This window comes from Protopterus annectens, chromosome 4.part0, assembly GCF_019279795.1.
Source record: "Protopterus annectens isolate FY-2018-M chromosome 4.part0, PAN1.0, whole genome shotgun sequence".
Taxonomy (NCBI): Eukaryota; Metazoa; Chordata; order Ceratodontiformes; family Protopteridae; genus Protopterus; species Protopterus annectens.
Window position 1 is genome coordinate 782,684,337 of NC_056733.1, and position 23,309 is coordinate 782,707,645.

The 23,309-nt window shown below is 45.0% G+C and overlaps 1 protein-coding gene across 1 annotated transcript in view; it reads left to right on the top strand.

Moving 5' to 3' along the window:
• Positions 1-10,604, top strand: part of LOC122800342 — a 72,805-nt gene extending 62,201 nt beyond the window's left edge. The window contains exon 4 of the mRNA XM_044069791.1: positions 10,149-10,604. Coding sequence (XP_043925726.1) covers positions 10,149-10,604 — 456 coding nt within the window. The remainder of the gene's footprint in view (positions 1-10,148) is intronic.
• Positions 10,605-23,309: the final 12,705 nt, after the last annotated feature.

The following is a 23,309-nucleotide window of genomic DNA, read 5'->3' on the forward strand; positions in this document are numbered from 1 at the left end:
TTATGATAACCTCTTACACAGCCTTCCCTTCCAGGAGACATTTCTGCCTGCAGATATAGTCATGAATTCTTCCTAAAAATGGAGTTGGCCAATGCTAGTTGGCATGTGTCACGTAATGGCATTACACAGCTTTAGAATATCTGTTGAACATTTCTTTACCTTTACAAGATGTATACTTTCCAGTTATTAGTCGATGCATTAAACATAACCTTGCTCATTATTGGCTTAAGTTTTGATATCAGAAAGATCATTTACTACTAAAATAACTAAAACATAATGTTGGGTGGCACGGTGCCAGGGCTAGGCTTGTAAAGGCTCCAGGGCCATTAACCTAGTACACACCTGTGAACCTATAAATAAATAAAACTTCAGTTATAATCCAGGTGCATTACATTCTGTAAAGCTCAATGTCTGTGCAACAAAAGAAAAAAAGAGAGAGAAAAACAGTTAACTTGTCTCGGACTACTCCAAACAAGGCTTCTGAACAGTGCAGAAGGATTTCCTTTTAAATATATAGAGCAAGAATGTCATATACCAGCACTGTTTCAGAACTGGATGCTGTGTAGTTTTAAAATGTTTACTTGAGCCTAAAGATTAGTATCCTGCAGATTTGAGCCCTGGCTCTGGCAGCCTGTGGCTTAGAGAGCAGTAGGCTTAGTCTGACTCTTAAAATATTTTAATTGCCAAACCCCTACAACATATCTTAAACTTGTCAGTAAAAGTTGGCACATTCTCTGTCTGCTCTGGGACTTGCCCATAATGATACTGCCACACAAACAGTGGGACTCTTTCCTATTCACTTCTTACAGTCCCAGCTTGCTTGTCTTCACTTTCAAAAAGATTTCTTGAAAGAGCTGCATCTTCCCAGGTTATCCCTCATCTTTGCTGTTTTAACCTCCAAGAACATGGTTTCTGAAAAGAACTAAAGTACTGTTTTGCCTCATGTAACAGTGTTCTTGATTGTATGGATGTAGGGATTTAACTTTTTTTTTTTTTTTTTTTTTTTTTGACTGTACCAAAGCCTTTGATCTGAAGTAGGAGATTCATTTGTCTGCAACGTGTGGGTTATGGATCTGATATCGGATCTGAACCAGCATGGTTTATCCAGCTATGGATCCGAGCTCCTAGCTCCTCCCCTCACCCATAATGCCCTGTTCTCCCTACATGACCTCAGATCTAGTTTGCCGCGCTGGTAACCAGTTGGATCGTCTTGAGCTCTTCAGCTAAGTGTTTCTAAAACTCTTAAAAAGTTTCAGATTACTTTCTTTTAGTTAATTCTGTGTGATTGTGTTAGGTTTCCTTTAGGTTTTTGATAGTTTTGGGTTAAAATTTTACCTCAAAAATGTTATCTTTAATTCCCTCCCCTCGCTGGTTCGGAGTTTTGTTTGAGTGTGTTGTATTGGGGCCTTGTGTGCGTGCTAGTTTAGCAGTAATTACTTGTTTTTTTTTTCTTTTTTGGTTAAAAAAAAAAAAAAAAACTTTAGTTATGTCAGAAGCCCCAAAGGCAATTTTTTCGAAGTGCTCAGAGTGTGGCCATAAACTTTCCCATGCTGATGGCCACACTCGGTGCGTTCGATGCCTTGGGGTTGAACACCTCACTTCTGGATGTTCCATTTGTGCAGGGTTCAACCCCAGGGCATTGAAGGAGCGGAGGTCGAAGCTGGTCCTGGCGGGACTTCTGCCCCCGGACTCTGCTTCGGCCTCCGCTCCCGTGGTGGGTACTGTTGCTACAGTCCCCTCCTTGCCTGCTCCCCCTCCTCCACCTGGGACTCAACCGCCCACTGCTGGGTTGGAGGAGAGGAAGGCCAGAAAAAAGGACCGGAGAGAGAAGCACCACAAGCGGCGGGCCGAGACCTCCGTTTCGGCCCCGCCAGCTAAGCGGGCTTCTCCTCCGGCCTCCTTGGCTGCTGGCTCTCCCCCCCCTCGGCTCCGGTCTCCGTGCTTTTCACCGGGGCCTGAGGAGGAGGAGACCCGATCTCCGTCGAGGCTATCGAGGCCTCTTCGAGGTCGACATATAGCCTTTCCAATGCCGATCTGGACCGGATGATGAGAAGGTTCATCCAGGCCCAGATGCAGATGGGAGTGCTCCTGCCTGGGGGGGAGCTTGACCCCATTTTTCAAGCCCATAGCTCCTTCTCCGACCCGCTACCCGGGTTCGGAGCCGGGCAGCTTCGGAGCCGGGGTGGGTCGGCACCGATAGTACTAGGTACTTCGGATCCGACCCTGCCCTCGAGTGTTTCGAATCCGACCTCTCGGAGCCTGGCTCCGAGCTTCGGATCCGGGGGACTCGGTGTGCCTTCGGCACTGTCTGTGTCGGAGCGCACTGGTCCCTCCGAGTGTCTCGGCACCGGTTCCGATCCACTCTTCGGATCAGAGGGGGAGCCGACTTTCGGATCCTTTGGTCGAGGCTGGCTCCCCTTCGGCTTTTGATGTAGTGGAGAGGGCTCTGTTGAGGGCTTCCGGACCCCCGGCACTTGCTTCGGCTCCGTCCCGCACTCAATCTGCACTGGGTCAGGCTTCCGCCATCCGGCCACTGGGACAGCCCGCTTCAATGCCCCAAGCTGTTCCATTGGAACAAGACACTGCTTGCGAGGGCTCCTCGGACAGCCCCCCCCGAGGAAGCACCTCGCAAGCACACGTGTAAAAGGAGGCACAGACTCCCCGAGTCTTTAACTGAAGACACGGATTTGGAGGAAGGGGAAGGCTCCCCAAGATCACCCCCCCCCCCGCGGATGTCTCCTTTGGAGACCTCATGGAAATGCTTCGCATAAGGGGTGGGTGGTCTGCCCCTAATTCTTCCTCGGACGAGTCCGTGTTCTTGGAGGCATTCAAAGCGGGCCCGTCTACCTCTTGGGTGTCCCCTCCTGCCGACCCCCTGGTGGACCTTATTACCACCAGGGCGTGGAAGGAACCGGACACCGTGGAGCCAATCCCCAAAAGGCCAGACAGAATCCTTAGCCCCCCTGCAGACCGTGCCCACTGGAGTAAGGGACCTCTGGTAGATGCCATGTTGACGGCAGCAGCCACCGAGGGAACTCTCCCAGGAGAGTCCCTCAGTCCATCCTCCGAGCAAGGAGTCTCGGATGATGGACCGCTTGGGGAAGTGAATGTTTAGTTCAGCGACCTTCTCGGTGAGGGCGCTCAACTATCTGGCACATGTTATCAGGATGCAGCTCAATCTTATTAAAGAATACGCTGCATCCCCCCCTAGAGTCAATGTCGGAGGAGGACAAACTTTTGCACTCCACCCGTATGACCACTCTTCGGTCCGTCACTAATACCTCTATGCGGTTGCTGTCCCATGCTACTGAGGGAGCCGCTAGAGCTGCAGGAGTAGGCCTAGTCACTAGACGCCAGGCCTGGCTCCGCCATTGCGATTTCACGGAGCCCTTCAAGGCGTCTTTCGCGAACGCCCCCTTCGATGGTTCTGCCCTTTTTGGCAAAACGGTTTGCGACACCTTGACCCAGAGCAAGAAGGACGGGAAGACGCTGTCTGCCATCGGAATCCGCTTCTCTGTGCCCCAGAGGTCCTACTCTAGGAACCAAAAGGGCCAGAAGAAGATGTGGTTCCAGAAGTCGCAGCAATCCCAACCCGCTCCGGACAACCAGTCCTTCCGTGGCAGAGGAGGACAAGGAGGACGCCGCCCCAGGGGCAGAGGGGCTCCCAGGAATTTCAGGTCCAGAGAACCTTTCTCTGAACGGCCCGCGCAGCAGCCCTGAGGGGTTGCCCGACTGCTCCACTCTGGAGGCAGTCGGGGGACGTTTTTTGGAGCACCTAGCGGCATGGGAGTCCATAACATCAGACCGCTGGGTCCTACGCATTATATCCAGAGGATACAAGATCCCCTTTCATCACGTCCCAAAGCTAAAATCCCTCCCCGACGTTCCACCCGGTCAGTGGGAGGCCGCTTCAGCAGAAATTGGCTATCTGCTGAGGAAAAGAGCCATCCAGCCCGTCCCCCCAGACCAGATCGGATCAGGGTTCTACTCCAGGTTCTTTTTAGTGCCAAAAAAGACGGGGGACCAAAGACCAATTTTAGACCTGTCCCTTTTAAACCTGGCAGTTCCCAAGGAGAAGTTCCGGATGGTCACTTTGCAATCCATCCTCCGCCTCTTGGGAGAGAATCACTGGATGTGCTTTATAGACCTCAAGGATGCGTACTACCACATGGACAGACTTTCCAGGAGGTTTCTTCGCTTCCGGCTGGGAGCCAGTCACTACCAGTTCAGGGTCCTTCCCTTTGGTCTCACCACAGCCCCCAGGGTGTTCACCAAAGTATTAGCAGTGGTTGCGGCCCACCTGAGGCTTCAGGGGGTGCAGGTCTTTCCGTACCTGGACGACTGGCTTCTCACCGCCCCAACAAGGCATCTACTATCCTTGGCGCGAGACTCCTTTCTTCATATAGCTCCCTGCCTGGGCATCACGATAAACGTAGCAAAATCCAACCTGGCCCCTACTCAGTTGATAGAATTTATAGGTGCCAGGTTAGACACGAGGGAGCTAAGAGCCTTTCTCACAACCGACAGAGTTCGGAATCTGCGACTCCAGGTGCGGGCCATCCTCCACTCCAGCTCAGTTCTGGCGGAATTGGTCCTGAGGGCTCTAGGGTCCATGGCGGCAGCGATATCTCTTCTTCCACTCGCCAGGTTCAACATGCGGGTCCTTCAGTGGACACTTCAAGTTCAGTGGTCTTACCTTGCTCTCCCTCTGCATCATCCCATTGCGATCAGCAAGGCTTGCAAGCGGTCTCTCTTGTGGTGGCTCCATTCTCAGGATCTCCACGGAGGCCACCCCTTTTGTGCTTCTCCCCCTCTCGCCACGGTGACCACGGACACCTCCCGCCTCGGGTGGGGGCATTTTGCAGGCCGGACGGTCCAAGGCACGTGGAACGACTCTGAGACCTCCCTGCATATCAATGTTCTAGAGATGAAAGCTGTGCTCTTGGCGTTGCGAGCACTTCAGGCCTTTCTTCCCCTGGGAACAATTGCGATTCAGTCAGACAACATGTCGGTGGTCTGGTACATCAACAAACAGGGGGGAACCAGGTCTTATCCTTTATGTCGAGAAGCCATGAGAGTGTGGGAATGGGCGATCTCCACAAACCGCTTTCTCATCGCAACGCATATTCCGGGACGGTCCAACATCCTTGCAGACAAGCTCAGTCGCACCATTCTCTCCCCGTACGAGTGGTCTCTCAATGCTCAAGTAGCGAAACGTATCTTCGCACAGTGGGGAACTCCTTGTTGCAATCTCTTTGCGTCTCCCTTAAACACCAAGTGCGACAGTTTTTTTTTGCTCTAATCCCTCCTCCAGGGGATTCCCCGAGAGACGCTCTGGTGCATGCTTGGCCTCCCGGTCTTCTTTACGCTTACCCCCCTTTGCCTCTGATGCTCCAGGTTCTTCAGAAAGCCTCTCTGTTGGGGTGCAGAATGATCCTCATTGCCCCATTCTGGCCTCGACAGATCTGATTCCCTTACCCAAGGTCTCACTCAGTGAATCCACCTTGGATTCTAGATCCCATTCCGGATCTGCTATCACACCCCTCGAACCTACCAACTCCGAATCTGTGGACAACCTAATTAGGACTCCCGGTATCTCGTCCCCCGTTAAGGCCATCCTGGTAGTGGCTCATAAACCATCTACCAGAAAAGTTTACCGCAGTGAATGGAAACTATTCTCCATTTGGGCGGAGCGGCAGGGTCTAGATCCCTTCACGGTTCCCCTTCCTCTGGTGCTAGACTTCCTTACCACTCTTTTTAATGATGGTGCCAGTAGTTCCACGGTCAAAGTGCAGCTTGTGGCCATTTCTCACTGTCATGTTGGTCATGACTCTGGACCGCTTATGTCCGCCAAATTATGTAAAATCTTCCTAAAAGGCACCTTTCTCCTTAGACCCCCTGTCAAGCAAGCGGTTCCACCATGGGATCTTTCCTTGGTTCTTCAGGCCTTGACCGCTCCCCCCTTCGAGCCTGCGGCCACAGTAGATCTTAAATTCTTATCCCTCAAGACGGCTTTTTAGTAGCCATTACTTTGGCCAAAAGAGTTTCGGAACTTCAAGCCTTATCCATGAAGCCGCCTTACTTGGTCTTCCATCCGGACCGCGTATACTTCAGGACCAATCCCCTCCTTTCTTCCTAAGGTAGCTTCGGAAGCAAACATTAATCAGTCCATCAACCTCCCTGTTTTCTTTCCTAAATATCAGAACAAGGGTGAATACAAGCTGCATTCCTTGGATGTTCACAGGCAGCTTCGTTTTTATCTTAACAGGACAGCTGGTCATAGGCAATCCGACCAATTGTTCATTTCCTTTGCCAAATTCAATCTGGGTAAGTCAATTTCCAAAGTCTCCTTGTCACGCTGGATTTCGCAGTGTATTCTTTTAGCTTACCAAGCTTCTGGGAGGCCCGCACCGGAGGGAGTCCATGCCCATTCGATCCGGTCAGTTTCTACCTCAGCGGCCTTTAAAGCTAGGATTCCTCTGGATGACATTTGTTCAGCAGCCACTTGGGCGTCATCTCATACCTTTATTTCTCATTACAAGCTGGATATCACATCTAGAGGTAGAGCATCCTTTGGCTCCGCTGTGCTCCGGAATATCCTTCCATGACGGCCCAAGATTCAGGTAGCTGGGGACTCTGTCCCACAGGTTGCAGACAAATGAATCTCCTACTTCAGATTTAGAAGTTATGTACTTACCATAACGTTCCATCTGAGTAGGTGGATTCATTTGTCTGCAACCATCCCGCCCTCCTATCCCCCTGGCCTTGTCAGTTTCCTGCATAGAATGTGTTACCCGTTTCTAGGGTATTTTGATACAGGGCAAACTCGATCTGAGGTCATGTAGGGAGAGCAGGGCATTATGGGTGAGGGGAGGAGCTAGGAGCTTGGATCCATAGCTGGATAAACCATGCCGGTTTGGATCAGATATCGGATCCATAACCCACAGGTTGCAGACAAATGAATCCACCTACTCAGATGGAACGTTATGGTAAGTACATAACTTCTAATTTCAGTACAGTCTGAGCCTTACAAGCACTAACACACACGCATATGTTCAGCGTCTTTGCTGGACGTGCATCACGGCTCTGTCCTTGCACAGATTTTTCACTGTTGAAAAATTTTAGGAACAATCTTGTTGGCTGCATTATTTTGTGCTGACAATAGAGTTATTTGGACTTGTGTTAATTCTCCCTCCAGTGTAAGCTTCAGTTTTGAAAGTTATGTGTGGCAGTTTGCTCCTTCTTCAGAACAGTAGGTTTAATGTTAAATGTGAAGGAAGTGGAAGTCCTGTTATTTGGTGTAGCCAGCTTACTGTCTCTAGCCCCACAGCACAAGTGGCCAATCACTTTTGTTTTATGAGGCCTATTTAATTTATTAAAGCATTTTGGATACTTAGGATTTAAACTTTATGAACAGCTCACCTTCTCCTTGCAGCTCATTTATGCTACTAATACACCAAAGGCTGCTCTTAGGGTCTATGTTAAATGTTCGAACATCCAAAATGTCGAACATTACATGATCGAGACCAAATTTTCGACATTTGGATGTTCGAACGTAAAAAAAAAGAGAAAACAGAAAAAAACAGTGTAGGCAGGGGGGCAAGCCCACCTGCATCCCTCATGTGGAGGGCTGCGCCCCCAACATCCCCCTAATTTAATATACCAACTCCAAGACCACCCTTCAGTGCAGAAAAGGGAAATTCTCCCTAGCTGCACCATATTTTGCCATTGAAAGTCCATCTTCGAGCACTCAAAATTTCGAACGTTTGGTCTCGACCATGTAACGTTCGAAATTTTGAGCGTTCGAAGATTTGACAGGTACCCTGCTCTTATTACTTGTCATAAAATATCCCACTTAACATCTGAAGCAAGGTGCAGCATCATAAAATGACCTTGAATATAGCTCCTTAAGTACCTCAAAGCTAACAGAATATGGCTGAGAGCCGTTTTCTGTCTTGCATTACTGTTTAGTTACATAATTTCTGATCCAAGTATGTGATTTACAGTTCAGTTCTTCCTCCTGTGGTTGTCGACTCTGAATAGTCAATAGTGAATAGTCAACCTTGTTGAATGTTTATGCTGCAATAGGGAAAAGTGGAGCTGCATTTACCCTTTAGCTATTTGGGACTTTACAGTAGAGTCCACATTTTTATGAATTAGTTTCACACTAGGACCTCTGATCTGAAGTCATACCGTTTATAAGAATGGCTTGAGTGTTGGCTTGGGTGGTGGGTTATCTGTGCACAGCAGACTCTACAGTTTTGGTAGAGGGGATCTGTATGTTCATCAGCAGGTAATTCTGTAGCTATGAAAGGTCTGTGGGAACTGAAATGAGCTGCTACCTTACCAGAACAGTCCTACCTTGAATTTCCTAAGTATTCTGGTTATTGTAATTAACAGTGCAGTGTAAGGGACTGTTTAATTATAGGAGGTAAGTTACCTGCAGATAGGGAGTCCTGTTTTTTTTTTTTTTTTTTTTTTTTTTTGTCTTTGCTGATAGTGTCATTACTTTCAAAACTGTTGCTGTAGAGAAATTTGAACAAGGGGCTAATGTTCGTGTTTCACTGTTGCAGTCATCACATTTGGGTTGTCTGCCTGCAGGTAGCCCTCAGCCGGCCTGAATACCAGAGTCTTGGGATTTCTGTGTCGGATGCTGTCGCTTCTTCCATGACGTCAGGTCATCAAGGGTATAAAATGTGCAGCCGACGCCATTACATCAGTCTTTCTTGCTGTGCAGTTCACAAGTGCCAGTCAGACAACTCCTGAAATTTTTGTTTTCGTGCTTCAGACCTGAAGTCTTCTAAAAGATAATACCCCATTGGGGATCCTTTTTTCTTGCTCTAACCGATGTCATAAAAAATGAATAATTGTCTTGCCTGTGGAAAGCAAATACCTCATAGAGATTTTCATTCTTACTGCGTCACATGTTTATGCCCAGACCATGACGTCCCTCGCTGTCTGTTTTGTGTCTTGCTCAACGCCCAAACTATTAGTTGTCGGGCTATTTTTGTAGCCAAATACTTTCGCTCTCTATCTCTGTACTCTGAAATGGCTTTGTTAAGCCTTCCAACTACCAATCTTTTGAAATAACTTAAGGATAAAGACAGAGACAGACCTCATAGGTCCAAAACTGCCGACGATGCTTCCGTTAAGCTAGTCGCCAGTCTGCCAGTATTCAGTGAGGTGCTTTCGCAGCCCCTGATACCCGTTTCTACAGATTCGCAGGCCTCTACTGAGACCCATTCGGTGTTCAGTATGCCGCGAGATGCTTCTTCGACTATGGAACCTGCAGATGTCTCTACCTTGGTTGGGTCCGGAGCCGCTGTGCAGGCACTGGCTTCTGAGGGTGTATTCAGTCCTACCAATTTTCATATTAAACCAACGACTTCATTTCAAGCCAAAAATACCGAATTCCTCAGGCCTAAAGTTTGTACTATGCCTAGGAAACCAATGACCAAAGCGCATTCTCAGGCCCACATGCCTCAAAAACAAATGATTTAGAACGGCTGAAGACCTTATTACTTTAATTGGGGGAGGCCAGCCTTCCCCCTCTGAGAGACCTAGAACTGATTTTCCTTCTGATTCTTCTGATCAGGAATCTGATATCTCTGTTCCTTCTGACTACCAGTACATACCCTTATCTACCTATGGGGATTCTGATGCAGAGGATTCCATTCCCTCTGCTTCCCCTCCAGAAGATTTTTCTTGTGGTGAAACCTTGCATACCCTTAGGGAGCATTTCCGCTGGGAAAGCCAGGACTCTTCTCAGTCCAAAAAGAGACTCTGCACAGGCCTCTAGCTATCCCTCCTGTTCTGGAGATTGTAGATGTTTTCTTGGAATCTAACCTTACCCCAGATACTTTACCTCCAGCTCCCAGAAAACCTGACAGATACTATAGAGTATCTGACTCTCACAAATTCCTTTTCAGGAATCCTACTGTGGATCCAGAGACAATTTCCCAAGGACCAAAAGGCATTAAAGCTACTGCTAACTTCTTACCCCATCTGTCTAAAGCCCTAGAATCCTCCCCCTTCTGACAGGAACAGTATTTTTTTTCATCTGATGAAGTTTGAGTGCTACTCTTACGAAAATGTGTGGTGATATTTAGCAATGTTAATGTATTAACAGTGAAAATGTGTTGTGGCAGTTTTCTACATTAAAACTTGGTTTTAACTGGAAGCTTCGTTCCCAGCTCATTATTCACAGGAAACGTGTCATGGCAGTTTCTTGGTTTGTGTTTGGAATTCAGCTGTGGTTTGCTGCACTTGGTGACTGGTTTGTGTTGTTTTTTACTGCTGCCACAGATGCATCTGTCCTGGGGTGGGATGCATTGTTTAGACCAGATAGTCAAAGGTATATGATCATAACAAGAGGCTTATTTTCTGGCAGTTGTTTTGGAGATGAAGGCGGTTTTCCTAACATTGTAGACTCTACAAGTCTCCTTCAACCAGGGAGCAATTCCCAACCATTCTGTCAATATGGCAATAGTTTGGTAAATCAGCAGGTGGGAGGAGGAGACTCGTTCCTACCACCTGCAGCAGGAAATAGTGAAGCTTTTAAGGACCACCTGTCTGCTTATGCTGTTCCTTCTCTGGGCAGATAAGTTTCCTTTGGGGAAAAAACTTCCATTCAATAACTTTTGTTTATTTATTTATTTTTATTTATTTGAATTTGTTGACCGAGAGTGTCCGACTGGATGTAGGTCCATTTTCAGCGGAGGCCCGGGGAGAAAAGCTCCACAGTTAAAATAAAACAGACAGTAGTCACATTGGATTACATAGTGATTAACAATTTAACATAGCAATTACTTACAATGTATTTACAGATGAAGAACATAGTACATCAGTAGACAACTAGAATCTTTATCTGTGAAGTACATAACCGACATTAACAAATGTTACAATGAGAAGTTCCTGCTGTATGATAAGTACTAGGCTTATGAGCATCTGAGCTTGCTATAATCAAGGTAGTTAGTGGAGTGGAAAGAAAGGTGGTGGTTGGATGGGCTGGATGATATTGGAGTGGGAGTTGCAAGGGCATAGCCAGCAAGTTTTTAGGTGCGCTTTTAGTAAAGTTTTGAAGTGGGTGCATGATGGTACAGAGGTAATTGTGGGTGGGAGTGAGTTCCATAATTTGGCTATGGCGCAAGAGAATAGTGCTTCACCAGCAGAGTTATTGGCTTTAGTGATCTGCAAGTGATTTTTGTTGCTGGATCTTAGTGGTCTGGTGGTGCGATAGGGTTGGAGTAGATTCTGGAGGGATGGGACATTTAGTGGATGGTTTACTAGTTTGTGGGCGAGTGAGAGTTGATACCCTTGAAGGAGGTGAGAGAGTTCAAGCCAGCCCAGTTCAGCAAGTGAGAGAGAGTGGTGACTACAGTAGGATGCCCCTGTGGCAAATTTGGCGATTTTGTTGTGGCAGGTCTCTAGCTTGTTTAGATCGCATTTCCTTAGGTTGGTATATATTGGGGAGGCATAAAGTAGGGTGGAGATAAGGTGGGAATTTGCTATTGAAATCTTTGCTGCTTTGGTGAGAATTTGCTTATTTCTGTAGAACGCTCCTAGTTTTTTGTGGACTTTTTTTTATGGTCATGGATATGTGAATGTCAAATTTTAGTTTGTCTATTTCCAGTCCTAGCAATTTGTTGTGTTCAGTTTGGTATATAGTGGTGTTGTCTTTTGCTGTGATGTTAAAGTGAGAGTTGTTTTGAGTATGTTTGGTGGGTTGGAAGATGAGTAGTTTAGTTTAGTTTGGGTTGAGTATTAATTGGTCATCGGATAACCATGTTTCAACAGAGGAAAAGGCTTCCTGTGTGACTTTTTTTGCAGTTTTGGTAGGAACTGGGCTGAGCAGGTGATGGTTGAGTCATCTGCATATTGTATGAGTGTGCCATGTTTGGTGGCAGAGGCTAGATTATTGGTGTAAACAGAGAAGAGTAGGGGTCCAATGATGGATCCTTGGGGAACCCCTATGGAGACAGGTAGTTGGGGAGAGTCATTCTGCCATACAACTGATTGTTGGCGGTCAGACAGGTAACTCTGAAACCAGTTGGTGACTGATTTTGAGAAGGATAGGTTATTGAGGGCAGAGATAAGTTGTTTGTGTGGGACCATGTCAAATGCTTTAGATAGGTCTAGGAAAATAGCAGAGGAGATGGCCATTGTTTTTATGCTGAATGATAGTGTTAGTAAAGGAGAGTAAGGCAGTGGTGGCGCTGCAGTTTGGTCGGAAACCATGCTGAGTACTGGAAAGGAGGTTGTTAGTAAGGAGGTAGTCTGAGACCTGAGAGTGTATGCATCTTTCTAGTATTTTGGAGAGTGGAGAGAGAATAGCTATGGGGAGGTAATTGTTTAGTTCTGCGGAGGGTCTGCCTTTGTGGGGGGGAATTATATGTGATACTTTCCACAGTGTGGGAACGTAGCTTTCTGACAGATCGGTTAATCAAGATGGATACTGGGTAGGCCAGAGCATCAGCTGCAATTTGTAGGTATTCACTTGGGAGGTTGTCTGCTGCTAATTTGGTGGGTTTAAGTTTAGTAAAGAGTTTTTTATGTTGGAGGTAGGTTTTTTTATGTTGGAGGTAGGTACAGGAGAAAAAGAGAAGGCAGTGGGGAGATTACTAGTTGAAGGTGTGGGTTGGAGGGGAGGGGGTTGTATTTAGCTAGTGATAGTATGGTTTGGGTGAAGTGTGTGTTGAATGAGGTAGCAATATTTTCTGAGGAGTGAGGGATGTTAGGAGGAGGGGTACTGACTTTACCTGGGTGGAGGATGGAATTTATGGAGGACCAGAATTGTTTGGGGCTGTGTTGTGAGTCTAGGGCAGACTGGTAGTATTGGAATTTGTCCTGTTTTATTAGCTTTTTGACTCTAATGCGTAGTTCTAGGAATTTCTGTCTAGTTGAGGGGGTTTTCGTTTTGCGCCAGTGCTCCCAGGCTTTATCCCTGTTTTTCATTTCTGACTTAGTGGTTTTCTGTAGCCATGGGGAGGGTTGTGCTTTGGTTCTGGAAAATCTTATGGGACCATGGTAATTAAGGATGCTCAGGAAGGTAGTATTAAAAAATTCAACTGCGTCATCTAGACTGAGGTACTTTAGAGGATGCCAGTTACATTCTTTGTGGGATGAGATGAATGTGAGTGGGTTAAAGTTTAGTTTTTTACGTATTTGACGGTAGATGACAGGTTTAGCTTGGTATAGGTATTTTTTAAGTAGGAATGTTGGGGAGTGATCACTGAGGCTATCTGATAAGCAGCCTGTTATATACGACTCTGGGCTCTTACTGACTAGTATCCAGTCCAGGGTAGTGTGCTTGCTGGAATTTTTATTTTTCCTGGTTGGCGACCAGACTAGTTGGGTGAAGCCATGAAGGTCTACATGATGGGTTGGATTGTTGCCAGAACAGGATTGCCAGTCAATATTGAAATCACCTAAAATGATAGTTTCTTGGGGGAGATGGTGAGTAGACCAGCTGAGGAGGTTTTCTAGTGGAGGGATGTTTTGGCCAGGTGGGAAGTAGCATCCAATTATGTTGATGGTTTTGTTTTGGTTTATTTTGAGGTTTGTATATATTATTTCTTCATTGCCTATTTGTGGAGCTGATGATTTTAAGATCTGGATGTTTAGATGCTGTTTAAATATTATAGCTACACCACCTCCTTTTTTGTTTAGCCAGTCTACTCTTAGTATACCGTAACCTGTAGGGAGTATTTGCTCACTGTTTATGTGAGGTTTTAGCCAAGTTTCTGTCAGGATGACTATATCTGGGGAGTACAAGTCTATGGTGGCATGGAGTTCATGGACTTTGTTGGATGTACGTCTAATATTTAGTTAGGCTTAGTAGAAGGAAGTCACTTGGCTTTCTATTGGCTGTAATATGGGAGAAGGTGTAGTTTCTGGTCTGATTATGAGGATTGGGGTTGGAGATGGTAGGGCCAGGGTTGGGGTGGATGTGTCCACTTAGGGCTATTTTTGATATGCATGAGATTATTAGTTGTCTCAGTTTTTGAATGTGTTTGTTTATAAGGGAAACTTTATGATTATGCTCTTTGGGTAATAGGTATGGTGGGAGGGTTACTGTGGTAAGTTGTAGGGATGCTTTATGTTTGAGTAATATAGTTGGTAGAATATGTGGGGGGTGCATAGGGATGGTTCTTGAGCTGGTGGGAGGGGAGCTGAGTGAGGGTGAGACATGAGTGGTGGTGTGAGTAGTAGTACAGTGGTAGTGGTTGAGTGGGGGAATGATGGAGCTTTGGTAGGATGTAAGATATGCAAGGAGAGTGCATGCAGTGAGCATAGGTAAGGTATGATTGTACATGTTAGTTGAGGAGGTGTGATAGTAGTGGGAAGATGGAGGATATCATTATTAATACTTTACTCTTCAGGAAAGTTATTTTAAAGCTATGAGTTTGTTTTAATGTACTGTCACAAGACTGTACTGTAATTTATTTTAATGGGAGCTCTTTTTTCCTGTCTGTTTAAAATTTGTTTAAAGTAACTGAATAACATTTTTCTATGGAGAAATTGTGTTTAAAATATTTTTCCAGCCCCAAATAGTATTGCAATGTAAAATAAAGTGATTTTTATTGCGTTAGCCTTTGGAAAAGGTAGCATTTGCTGCTTGTTTTCCTGAGAAAGAGGCAATATTTTCATCTTGATCATGAAACAGTATGTTGGTCCATCTTCTAAGCCACAAAAAGAAAGTTAAGCAAACACCCATTATCATCACAGCAGGGTTACAGTTTGCCTCTGCCACAGGTGGTTGACTGCTATGGTTATTGATTGTACCTCAGACCATCTTTTACCCTGGTTCCTTCTGGTGTAGCACCTATAGCCACTGTGTACTGGGGGTTAGCTACTGCCTTTGTGGCCGAGATCCCCTCAGTGGGTAAGGGAGAGACACTTTGGTGGGTCCTGGGAGAGAGAACCAGGAAGACTTCGCTGTTTTGTCAGAATGTTGCTCCTATCCCTGGGAAATCAGCTGCTGCCTTTAATAACACTGTTGGCCTCAGTTTTCTGTTCAAAAAGAAATAGAAAAGTAAGCATGTACTCCTCCTCCAATTTCTTTAGACAGGAATAGGTTACTGGGCCTGGTGCAGGGTTTAATTCAGGCTATTGATCCTTCTTATAAAGTAGTTTCTGGTTAAAGAAAGAGGGATACCTCCTTTCTTGAAGAGATTCAAGATTCTGAATCTGGATAGGAGGATGAAGGGACAGATGCAGGGTTTTCTCTGCAGGTTTCTGATTCAGACTCTGAGGAGAGCTTGGTTTCTGACTCTCCCTGTGGGGAGGTTCGTTTCCTCTGAGACTGTTTCTAGAATGTGATAGTGTTTTCATTGGGAGAACACAGAGGTTCCTCAATCCCTCAGGGGATACTATGAGTTGTTGCAGAAGGAACTTACTGAACCCGCATCCATTCCTCCAGTTCTGTCAAGTAGGAAGATGTGTATTACTGCCTGCAATTTTCCTACCCCTAAAAAGCCAGAGGAACTTTATACATCCCATCTTTAATTTTACTTGCATGTTAAAAGCTATCTTTTCATGGCTATTTGACTGCATTTGATGTAAACTTAAACTTATGGCTGGAACCAGACATTATTTATTACAGTGATAAACATGATTTATTTCACCCAAAATAGGGCTTTGATGGAAAGTTCAGCTTACCTGTTGAGGAATATGCAGCTAGTGTGTCCAATGATATGAGTGCAGTATTTGCCATAGAACAGAGATCTAACTATTACTATTATTAGACTATACTGTGATTAATACTCTCTAAACTGTGTTTGGTTGTTAAAGCTGTGGTATTTTTTAGTTGCCTGCTGTTCACTAAACTGTATTTTAATTTTTGGGGGGTGTTAAAGCTGTGGAATTTCACAGCTGCTCACTGTTGTCTACCATTTTTTTTTCTCAGCCCAGGCCAGCTTTCTCCCCATAGCGTTCGTGCCACCTATCTTTCAGCAAATAACACCACTAACATAAGTAAAGCCACTGGGCATTCCAACTGTCCTGAAGAACTTAGCATAACTTAAATGTATCTCATTATAATACAATAGGCATTAATAGCTTTTTTATTTTTATCTTACTGTAATCCGTAATGTACTCAACATAACTGCATGAGCCAGCAGCAGGGATTTCGGTTCTTATCCCCCCCATGCAAAAACATTCTAATTTCTAACCTTCAAGTCTGTAAAACACTCCAGTCTAAACTATAATACTAGCCCTTAAAGTCTCAAAGAAACATTTGGGCATCTGTTACAGAAATATGAGATATATCCCCACTACCTTCCCATTCTGTCTCTTAGAGTCAATGGTAGCTGACTCGTTCACTTGCAGCCCTAAAACAAGGTAATTTCTTAGGGCATCCAACTGGTCAAATTAAAAGGGGTCTCACTATTTTAAAAAATCTAAAACAATAAGCATTGATGTGACTTCATAGCAAGTGATAGTTTATTTTGTAATTGCCCATACCATGCTCAGCTCATCCCGCTCCATTCGCCCTACGGGCTCACTCCGCTCCCCTGCCCTGTTCCCAGTTCCTGCCTGCCCCCATTACTACTACATTTACATCTACGGAACCACTCCCATCTTCCAATGACAACACTTCACACGCCCAACAAACACCCTATAACCTAAATTAGCTAATTAAAACCTACACTTAATCTGTAGTACTTAACCAGCCTTCGGTACACACCCATCACTAAATATAACCTACAACTAATCACTAGTACTTGACCAACTACCTTCAGTACACACCCAATCACTAAGCATACATCACCAATACCCTGTCCTCACATTAATCCCACATTTAAGCAGAAACACATACCTACTTACCCTACCTCCACAAACAGTACAAAATGTTACTTTATCAAATTCCTACCCTCCTCTTCCTGTTAATGGCTACGCAGCTCACATCCTAGCATGCGTATCGTAACACCACATGGCAATGCCAAATCCCCCACAACTCTCTAGCCCTCAAGACAAATAGAAATTTTATCATTGCTGCGAACATCTTTAATATCGAGACCACCTCCCTATACACATTGCACCTTGTCCCCCTCAACACCACATGGCAACACCAAACCCCCCACAACTCCCTAGCCCTCAAGACCAATAGAAATTTTATCATTGCTGCGAACATCTTTAATATCGAGACCACCTCCCTATACACATTGCACCTTGTCCCCCTCAAAACACAATCACTTACATCCATTACCATATGCTAAAGCATTACAAAAATATATAAATGTAATAGGTAACCTTCTTAATTTAGATATACATCCCAACCCTGGCCCCCCAAAAAAACCTGTCAACCTACCATCAACCCCACTAAACTTCACCAAAAAAACTGCAACCTCCTAATATTAAATATAAACCTTAGAAGTATTCGCAACAAAACCAGTGAACTCCATGCCACCCTCTCACACTACTCACCCGATATAGTTGTCTTAACAGAAACATGGCTTAAATCTGAGATCAGCAACGAGATAACACCCCCAGGCTATAATAGACCTAGACAAGACCGGATAGGAAAAAGAGGTGGAGGTGTACCATACTATACAAAAAATATTCTAGCCCTTAAAGCTGTAGACATAAACATTCCAGATGTCGCTAATGCAGAAATACTGTTAACTAACCTTTTACTTAAATCCAAAAAGCAAATAAAACATAGTAGGTGTCTACATCCCACCAGGGAGTAATATCCCTGCCCTAGAGCACATCCTGCAATGGGCAAATAAGCTCCTCCCCCAAGAAACAATTGTACTTTGGGACTAATATCGATTGGTATTCCTGTAACACACACACACACACACACACACACACACACACACACACACACCACACATTTGTGTGTACAGAGTCTCCCATCTAATCCAGCACACTACTAGGATAGACAAAACATAAAAAAAAGACTCTATCCTAGATTGGATACTCGCAAATCAACCCCACCTCTCTCAACTCACAGGCTGTCTCCCTAATAGCCTTGATGACCACCCCCACACCTTTTTACTCCAGCAACAAAGTAACTCCAAAACCCCAGCATATCAGCAAATCGGAAACAACATAAATTTCAAACCCCAAGAGTTCATATACACACTCAAAAGCTGCAGATGGCTACCTCTCAAGCACCTCCAATTAGATGAAGCAGTGGAGTTATTTAACTCCACCTTCCTTAGCATCCTTTAATAAGCTTTCCCCACCTAGAACAATTAGGATAAAACCCAACTACACCCATGGCTAAACAAAGAGACAAGAGCTCTATTAAAAGCAAGAGGAAATGCCTGGGACAATTGGCACCATAACAAATCGCTGACCAGTCATCAGAAATACTAAGAAATTCTGGCAAAAAAAAAGACGAAAAAAAGAATACTATACTAAAATACAACTAGAATACCAAGGAAACCCACAAAAGTTCTGGTCAGCAATCGAGAAAATCCTTCAGCCTAGTCAAATCACTACTCTCTCCTCAAACACTGACACCACCACCACATATGACATACCCACATAGTTTAACACATTTTTCACCAACTCTATACTCTAACAAACACTAGCTCCCCTCCACTAGTGTGTGTGTGTGTGTGTGTGTGTGTGTGTGTGTGTGTGTGGTGTGTATATATGTATATGTGTGTGTGTGGTGTGTATATATGTGTGTGTGTGTGTGTGTGTGTGTGTATATGTGTGTGTGTATATGTGTATCTGTATATGTATATATATATATATATATATATGTATATATATATATATATATATATATATATATATATATATATATATATATATATGTATATGTGTATAGATATATATGTATATGTGTATAGATATATATGTATATGTGTATAGATATATATGTATATAGATATATATATATATATATATATATATATATATATATATATGGGTCTACTTAATTTGCCCTAACTTCCAATTGACTGACACCCATTTGCCCGAGATCAAATGACTGAAATTTCATTTGACCGACCCTTCATTTGACTGACAAGTATTATTGGCAAATAAATGGAATATGTCCCCTTACCCACTGTAGTGCGACCCTGGAGTTAGAATATATAGTTAGGGGGGTGTGGGGGACACAGTTGCAGAGTAGAAGTACCTGAAAGTATGGATATGCAGGTGTGCCTTCAAATATGCAGTGGAATGTGCTGTACTGAGATGGTCATAGTGACCTGCTCTCCAGCTGTTACACTGGGATTAGTACCGACACAGTTCCAACATCCATGCCACCTGCATGTATGCGAATACACTTCCTTCAGCTAGAGAGAGACAAAAACTCTTCAGTCTCCTTGAGCCACTTCTGCATTGTTGGCTGTCCCCCAATTGGCCTCTTTGTTGCAATACTTTGTGTCTTTTACTTTGCCTGAAGTGTCATATCGGTAACCTTTTGTCATATTTGATTATGGCCACCTGCAACATTCACAGCCTGCTCCAATTCCTGCCAGAACTGGTCCCATTATTGCTTGTCTGCAGCTGTTTTGCCCAGGACATGTATATGGTGTATATGGATGGCCTGCAGTAGCACTTTGGTCTTCTGGCCAGTGAACTTTTCCCAGGAATTGCCTCCCTCAGGTGGTTGTGTCAGTATACATATACCTGAGGTGAAACATGTCAGTCAGTAGGAGTGTATAACACCTGTGTGAGATGTACATACTTATGGACCCAGACCCCCCCCCATGCACCTGTTTATTAGATGCAATTAATGCTGTGCACAGGGTGCCTCCTCCCCTCTTCTATACTGTAGCCATAGCCACTACACAGATTTATCAACTGCAGTTAGTGTTGTGCACAGCCCCTCCTCAAGTTGAATACAATAGCCATGTCTCAACATATGGTCCTGTAGCCCCAAGTCCTGTGTGGCATATCCTTCACAGTCCCCAGCCACAGACAGATGGTGCAGTACCATGCCAGTGTCTGGGTTCTCACTTTCACACACAGCACGATATTTGCATTAGTGGGACAGACATCTCCCCAGGGTTTGTTCCTTCTGAGGTATTCCTGTAGGCAGGACTCCAGCCTTGAATCTGTGAAGCTGCTAGTCTACAGAATCTCCCTACTGAAACTCCTTTGATACAGTCGCATGGTAATAAGCAGTGTTGTGCAAAGTGGTACCTTTGTTGCAGGTGACCTAGGGAAGTCGCTGATGACCTTCGTGACTGCTTCTTCATAGGGAAGCAAAGACTGCTCTTGTAAAAGTGCTCCAAAGGGGGCAGCCATGATCTTCCAGTATCATTTGTGGAGGCTAGAGGCTGTCAAAGCGAATAGCACCTGCCTTGATAATGTGGAACACCTTCACACACAGCTTGTGAAGTTGTGCCTCAAGCAGGCCCCTGCCTGTCAGGCTTCCTGGTCAACAGTTGATCCACAACATTGTCCTTTCATTTGAGTGATGCCTGGGATTTTTGCTGTCTGGGAACCCTAGCATGCAGCTGTGCCAGGAACCCTACCCCATTTCCATTCTTTGAGTTTTTACTTCCTTAAATGCCCTTTCCCATTTGTTCATTGTCCAACCCTGACCATAACCACTTGTACACCTTTTATGTACCTGTATTCATCAATGTCCTCCCAACCTTTTGTGTCTACTGCCTCATCTTTTTCAGCCTGAACTTTCTGTTGGTCAGTCTGCTTCTGCTATCTCTTCTGTCTGTATACCACCCACAGCCTTTTTCTCAACCTTCCCCAGCTAAAACTGATAGTTTCTCAGAAAATATTACTCTTGTTCCCCTCTGCTTGCTGTTCTCCCTTTTTCTGCCTACCTCTTCTTTTCCATTTTTGTGGTGAACGGGATTCTCACTTTGCTGAGCACACCTACAGTAATCTGTCTCTTGTGCCAGACATGAGTGCTGTACTGTGTGAGTGAGCACTCCTTGTCTGGACTGCACTAACTTGTCGCTGTACTGTAGTGCTGTTTCACTTTAATTATGATGTCTTTATGGGACTTCATGCTTCATACTTTGGGGGAACATGGGTGAAATTCTTGGCTAGGCTTATAAGGGCCTCTGGGCCAATAGCCTAGAATCAACCTATGAACCTATGTCCTTTGGGCGGACTGCCAACACTAGTGAATTTATAATGTGTCCAATTAGATGTGCAGTTCTTGTATTAATGTTCTTGAAAATTAACACTGTGCTTGCCTGTAAGTTTCAGCCATAATATAATAGCATTCAAGTTGAATCTGTAACTGTAGAATGCCTATACAGGTTCAAATGCAAGCATTGTGTTAAGAGATTTGAAACGCATAATGACCAGAACCATTCTCAAAGTTATCAATCTAACTGTGCATTTAGAAATTGTTTCCAGCTTTTTAAAAAAAAAATGCATTCACACCAGCACAAAAGAATAACAAAACAAACCCAGCTAAAGACTTTGTAGTAAATAGTTTCATAGCAAAGTCTAACCCAGGCACTGGGGATGCACAAGCCAGTGCATTTCTTTGTGCTGGTCCCAAGCCTGGATAAATGGGGGGGGGTTCAGGAAGGGCATCTGGCATAAAATTTTGCCAAACCATACATGCGGACAATAGTAAAGATATACATACCAGATCAGTTGAGGCCCGTGTTAACAACGACCGCCACCAGTACTGTTGGCCAACAGGGTGCTGGCAGAAATTGGGCTACTGTTGGCCAAAAGAGGGGGAAGGCATGCCCAAAGGCAGGTAATGGCTAGGACTGTGGTAGTGAGGGTCGGAACTTTGAATATTGGCAGTATGACTGGTATAAGTAGAGAGCTAGCTGATATGATTGAGAGAAGGAAGGTTGGTATATTGTGTGTGCAAGAGACCAGATGGAAGGGGAGGAAGGCTAAGTGTATCAGAGGCGGTTTCAAATTGTTTTATCATGGTGTGGATGAGAGGAGAAATGGCTTAGGGGTTATCCTGAAGGAACAGTAGTGATGTTCATCGTGTTTCACTGTTGCAGTCATCACTGTAGGGTTCTCCCCTGCAGGCAGTCCTCGGTCGGCCAGAATCTCAAAGTCTGGGTCTGGCGTCGGCTGCTCAGCCATGCTGCCTGACATCAGAGCACCAGGAGTACAAAGCCGACGCCATGTTCTCCAGTCTTTCTTGCCATGCAGTGAAAGCAGTTCGCAAGTGCCGGTCGGCTGACTCCTGACATTTTTTCCTTACGTACTTCAGTCCGAAGACTTTCTTCTCCTACTCAAAGCTAAGTACCCGTTGGGGAAACTTTTTTCTTGCTCCAGTCTGATGTCAGAAAAAGTTAATAATTGTATTTCATGTGGGAGCAAATACCTCCATAAGGATTTTCATTCTTACTGTATTTCTTGCTCAGGCCCTGACCACGATGTAGCTAGTTGTCGGTTTTGTGCTAGATTATAATCAACGTACGATTAAACGAAGGTACGATTTTGCATTTCATTACTTCGGTAGGCGATTTAATTACAAAATGTCGTCGGACACGCTTCCGACTACCGGAGTTCACAAACGATGCAAGGATAAAGACAGGCCTCCGAGGTCCAAAACAGACTACGCTGTACAAGCAGAGCCAGCTTCAGGTTCGGCCGTAGTCAGTGAGGTGCTTTTGCAGCCCCTGTCGTCGGTCATTTCGGAACCGATGGCCGAAACGGACTCCCACGAGGAGCCAACTAAGCCTTTGAATATTTCAGTTGCAGGACCTTCGGACAATGCTCCTTCGGTTGGGTCCGGAGCCGCCGTGCAGGTACCGGCTTCCGAGGGGGTTTTCAGGCCTACACAGCTTCTGATAAAGGCAAAGCCAAAGACAAAGGCAAAGACTCCTTCCAAATCAAAGACTACAGCCCAGGCCTCTTCTGATCTGGGACCCAAGTCTCAGAAACAGTTACTTAAGGTGGCGGAGGACTTCATTGCTATGATTAGGGGTTCACATCCCCCTACAGATAAAAGGCCAAGGCAGGAATTGTATTATGACTCTTCTGATCAGGCTTCTGTTTCTTCAGTGTCTTCTTCTGACCAGGATTATTCTTTTTCTCCTTATGAGGATTCTGATGCTGAGGAATCCATTCCTTCAGCTTCTCCCCCTGAGGATTTTTCATTTGGGGAAACTTTACATGAAATGAGGGAACATTTTCACTGGGAAGGACAGGCGTACTCGGAATCTAAGAAAAGACTTAGGGATTTTCTTCTTCTTCCCCAACGTAGACCCCTGGCTATTCCTCCTATTTTGGATATTGTGGATGATGCCTTTTCTGAGGCTAACTTAACTCCTGACTCTTTTCATCCAGCTCCTGTTAAGCCAGACAGATATCATAGGGTTCCTGATTCCCACCAGTTTTTATACAAGAATCCTACTGCTGATCCTGAAACCATTTCTCAG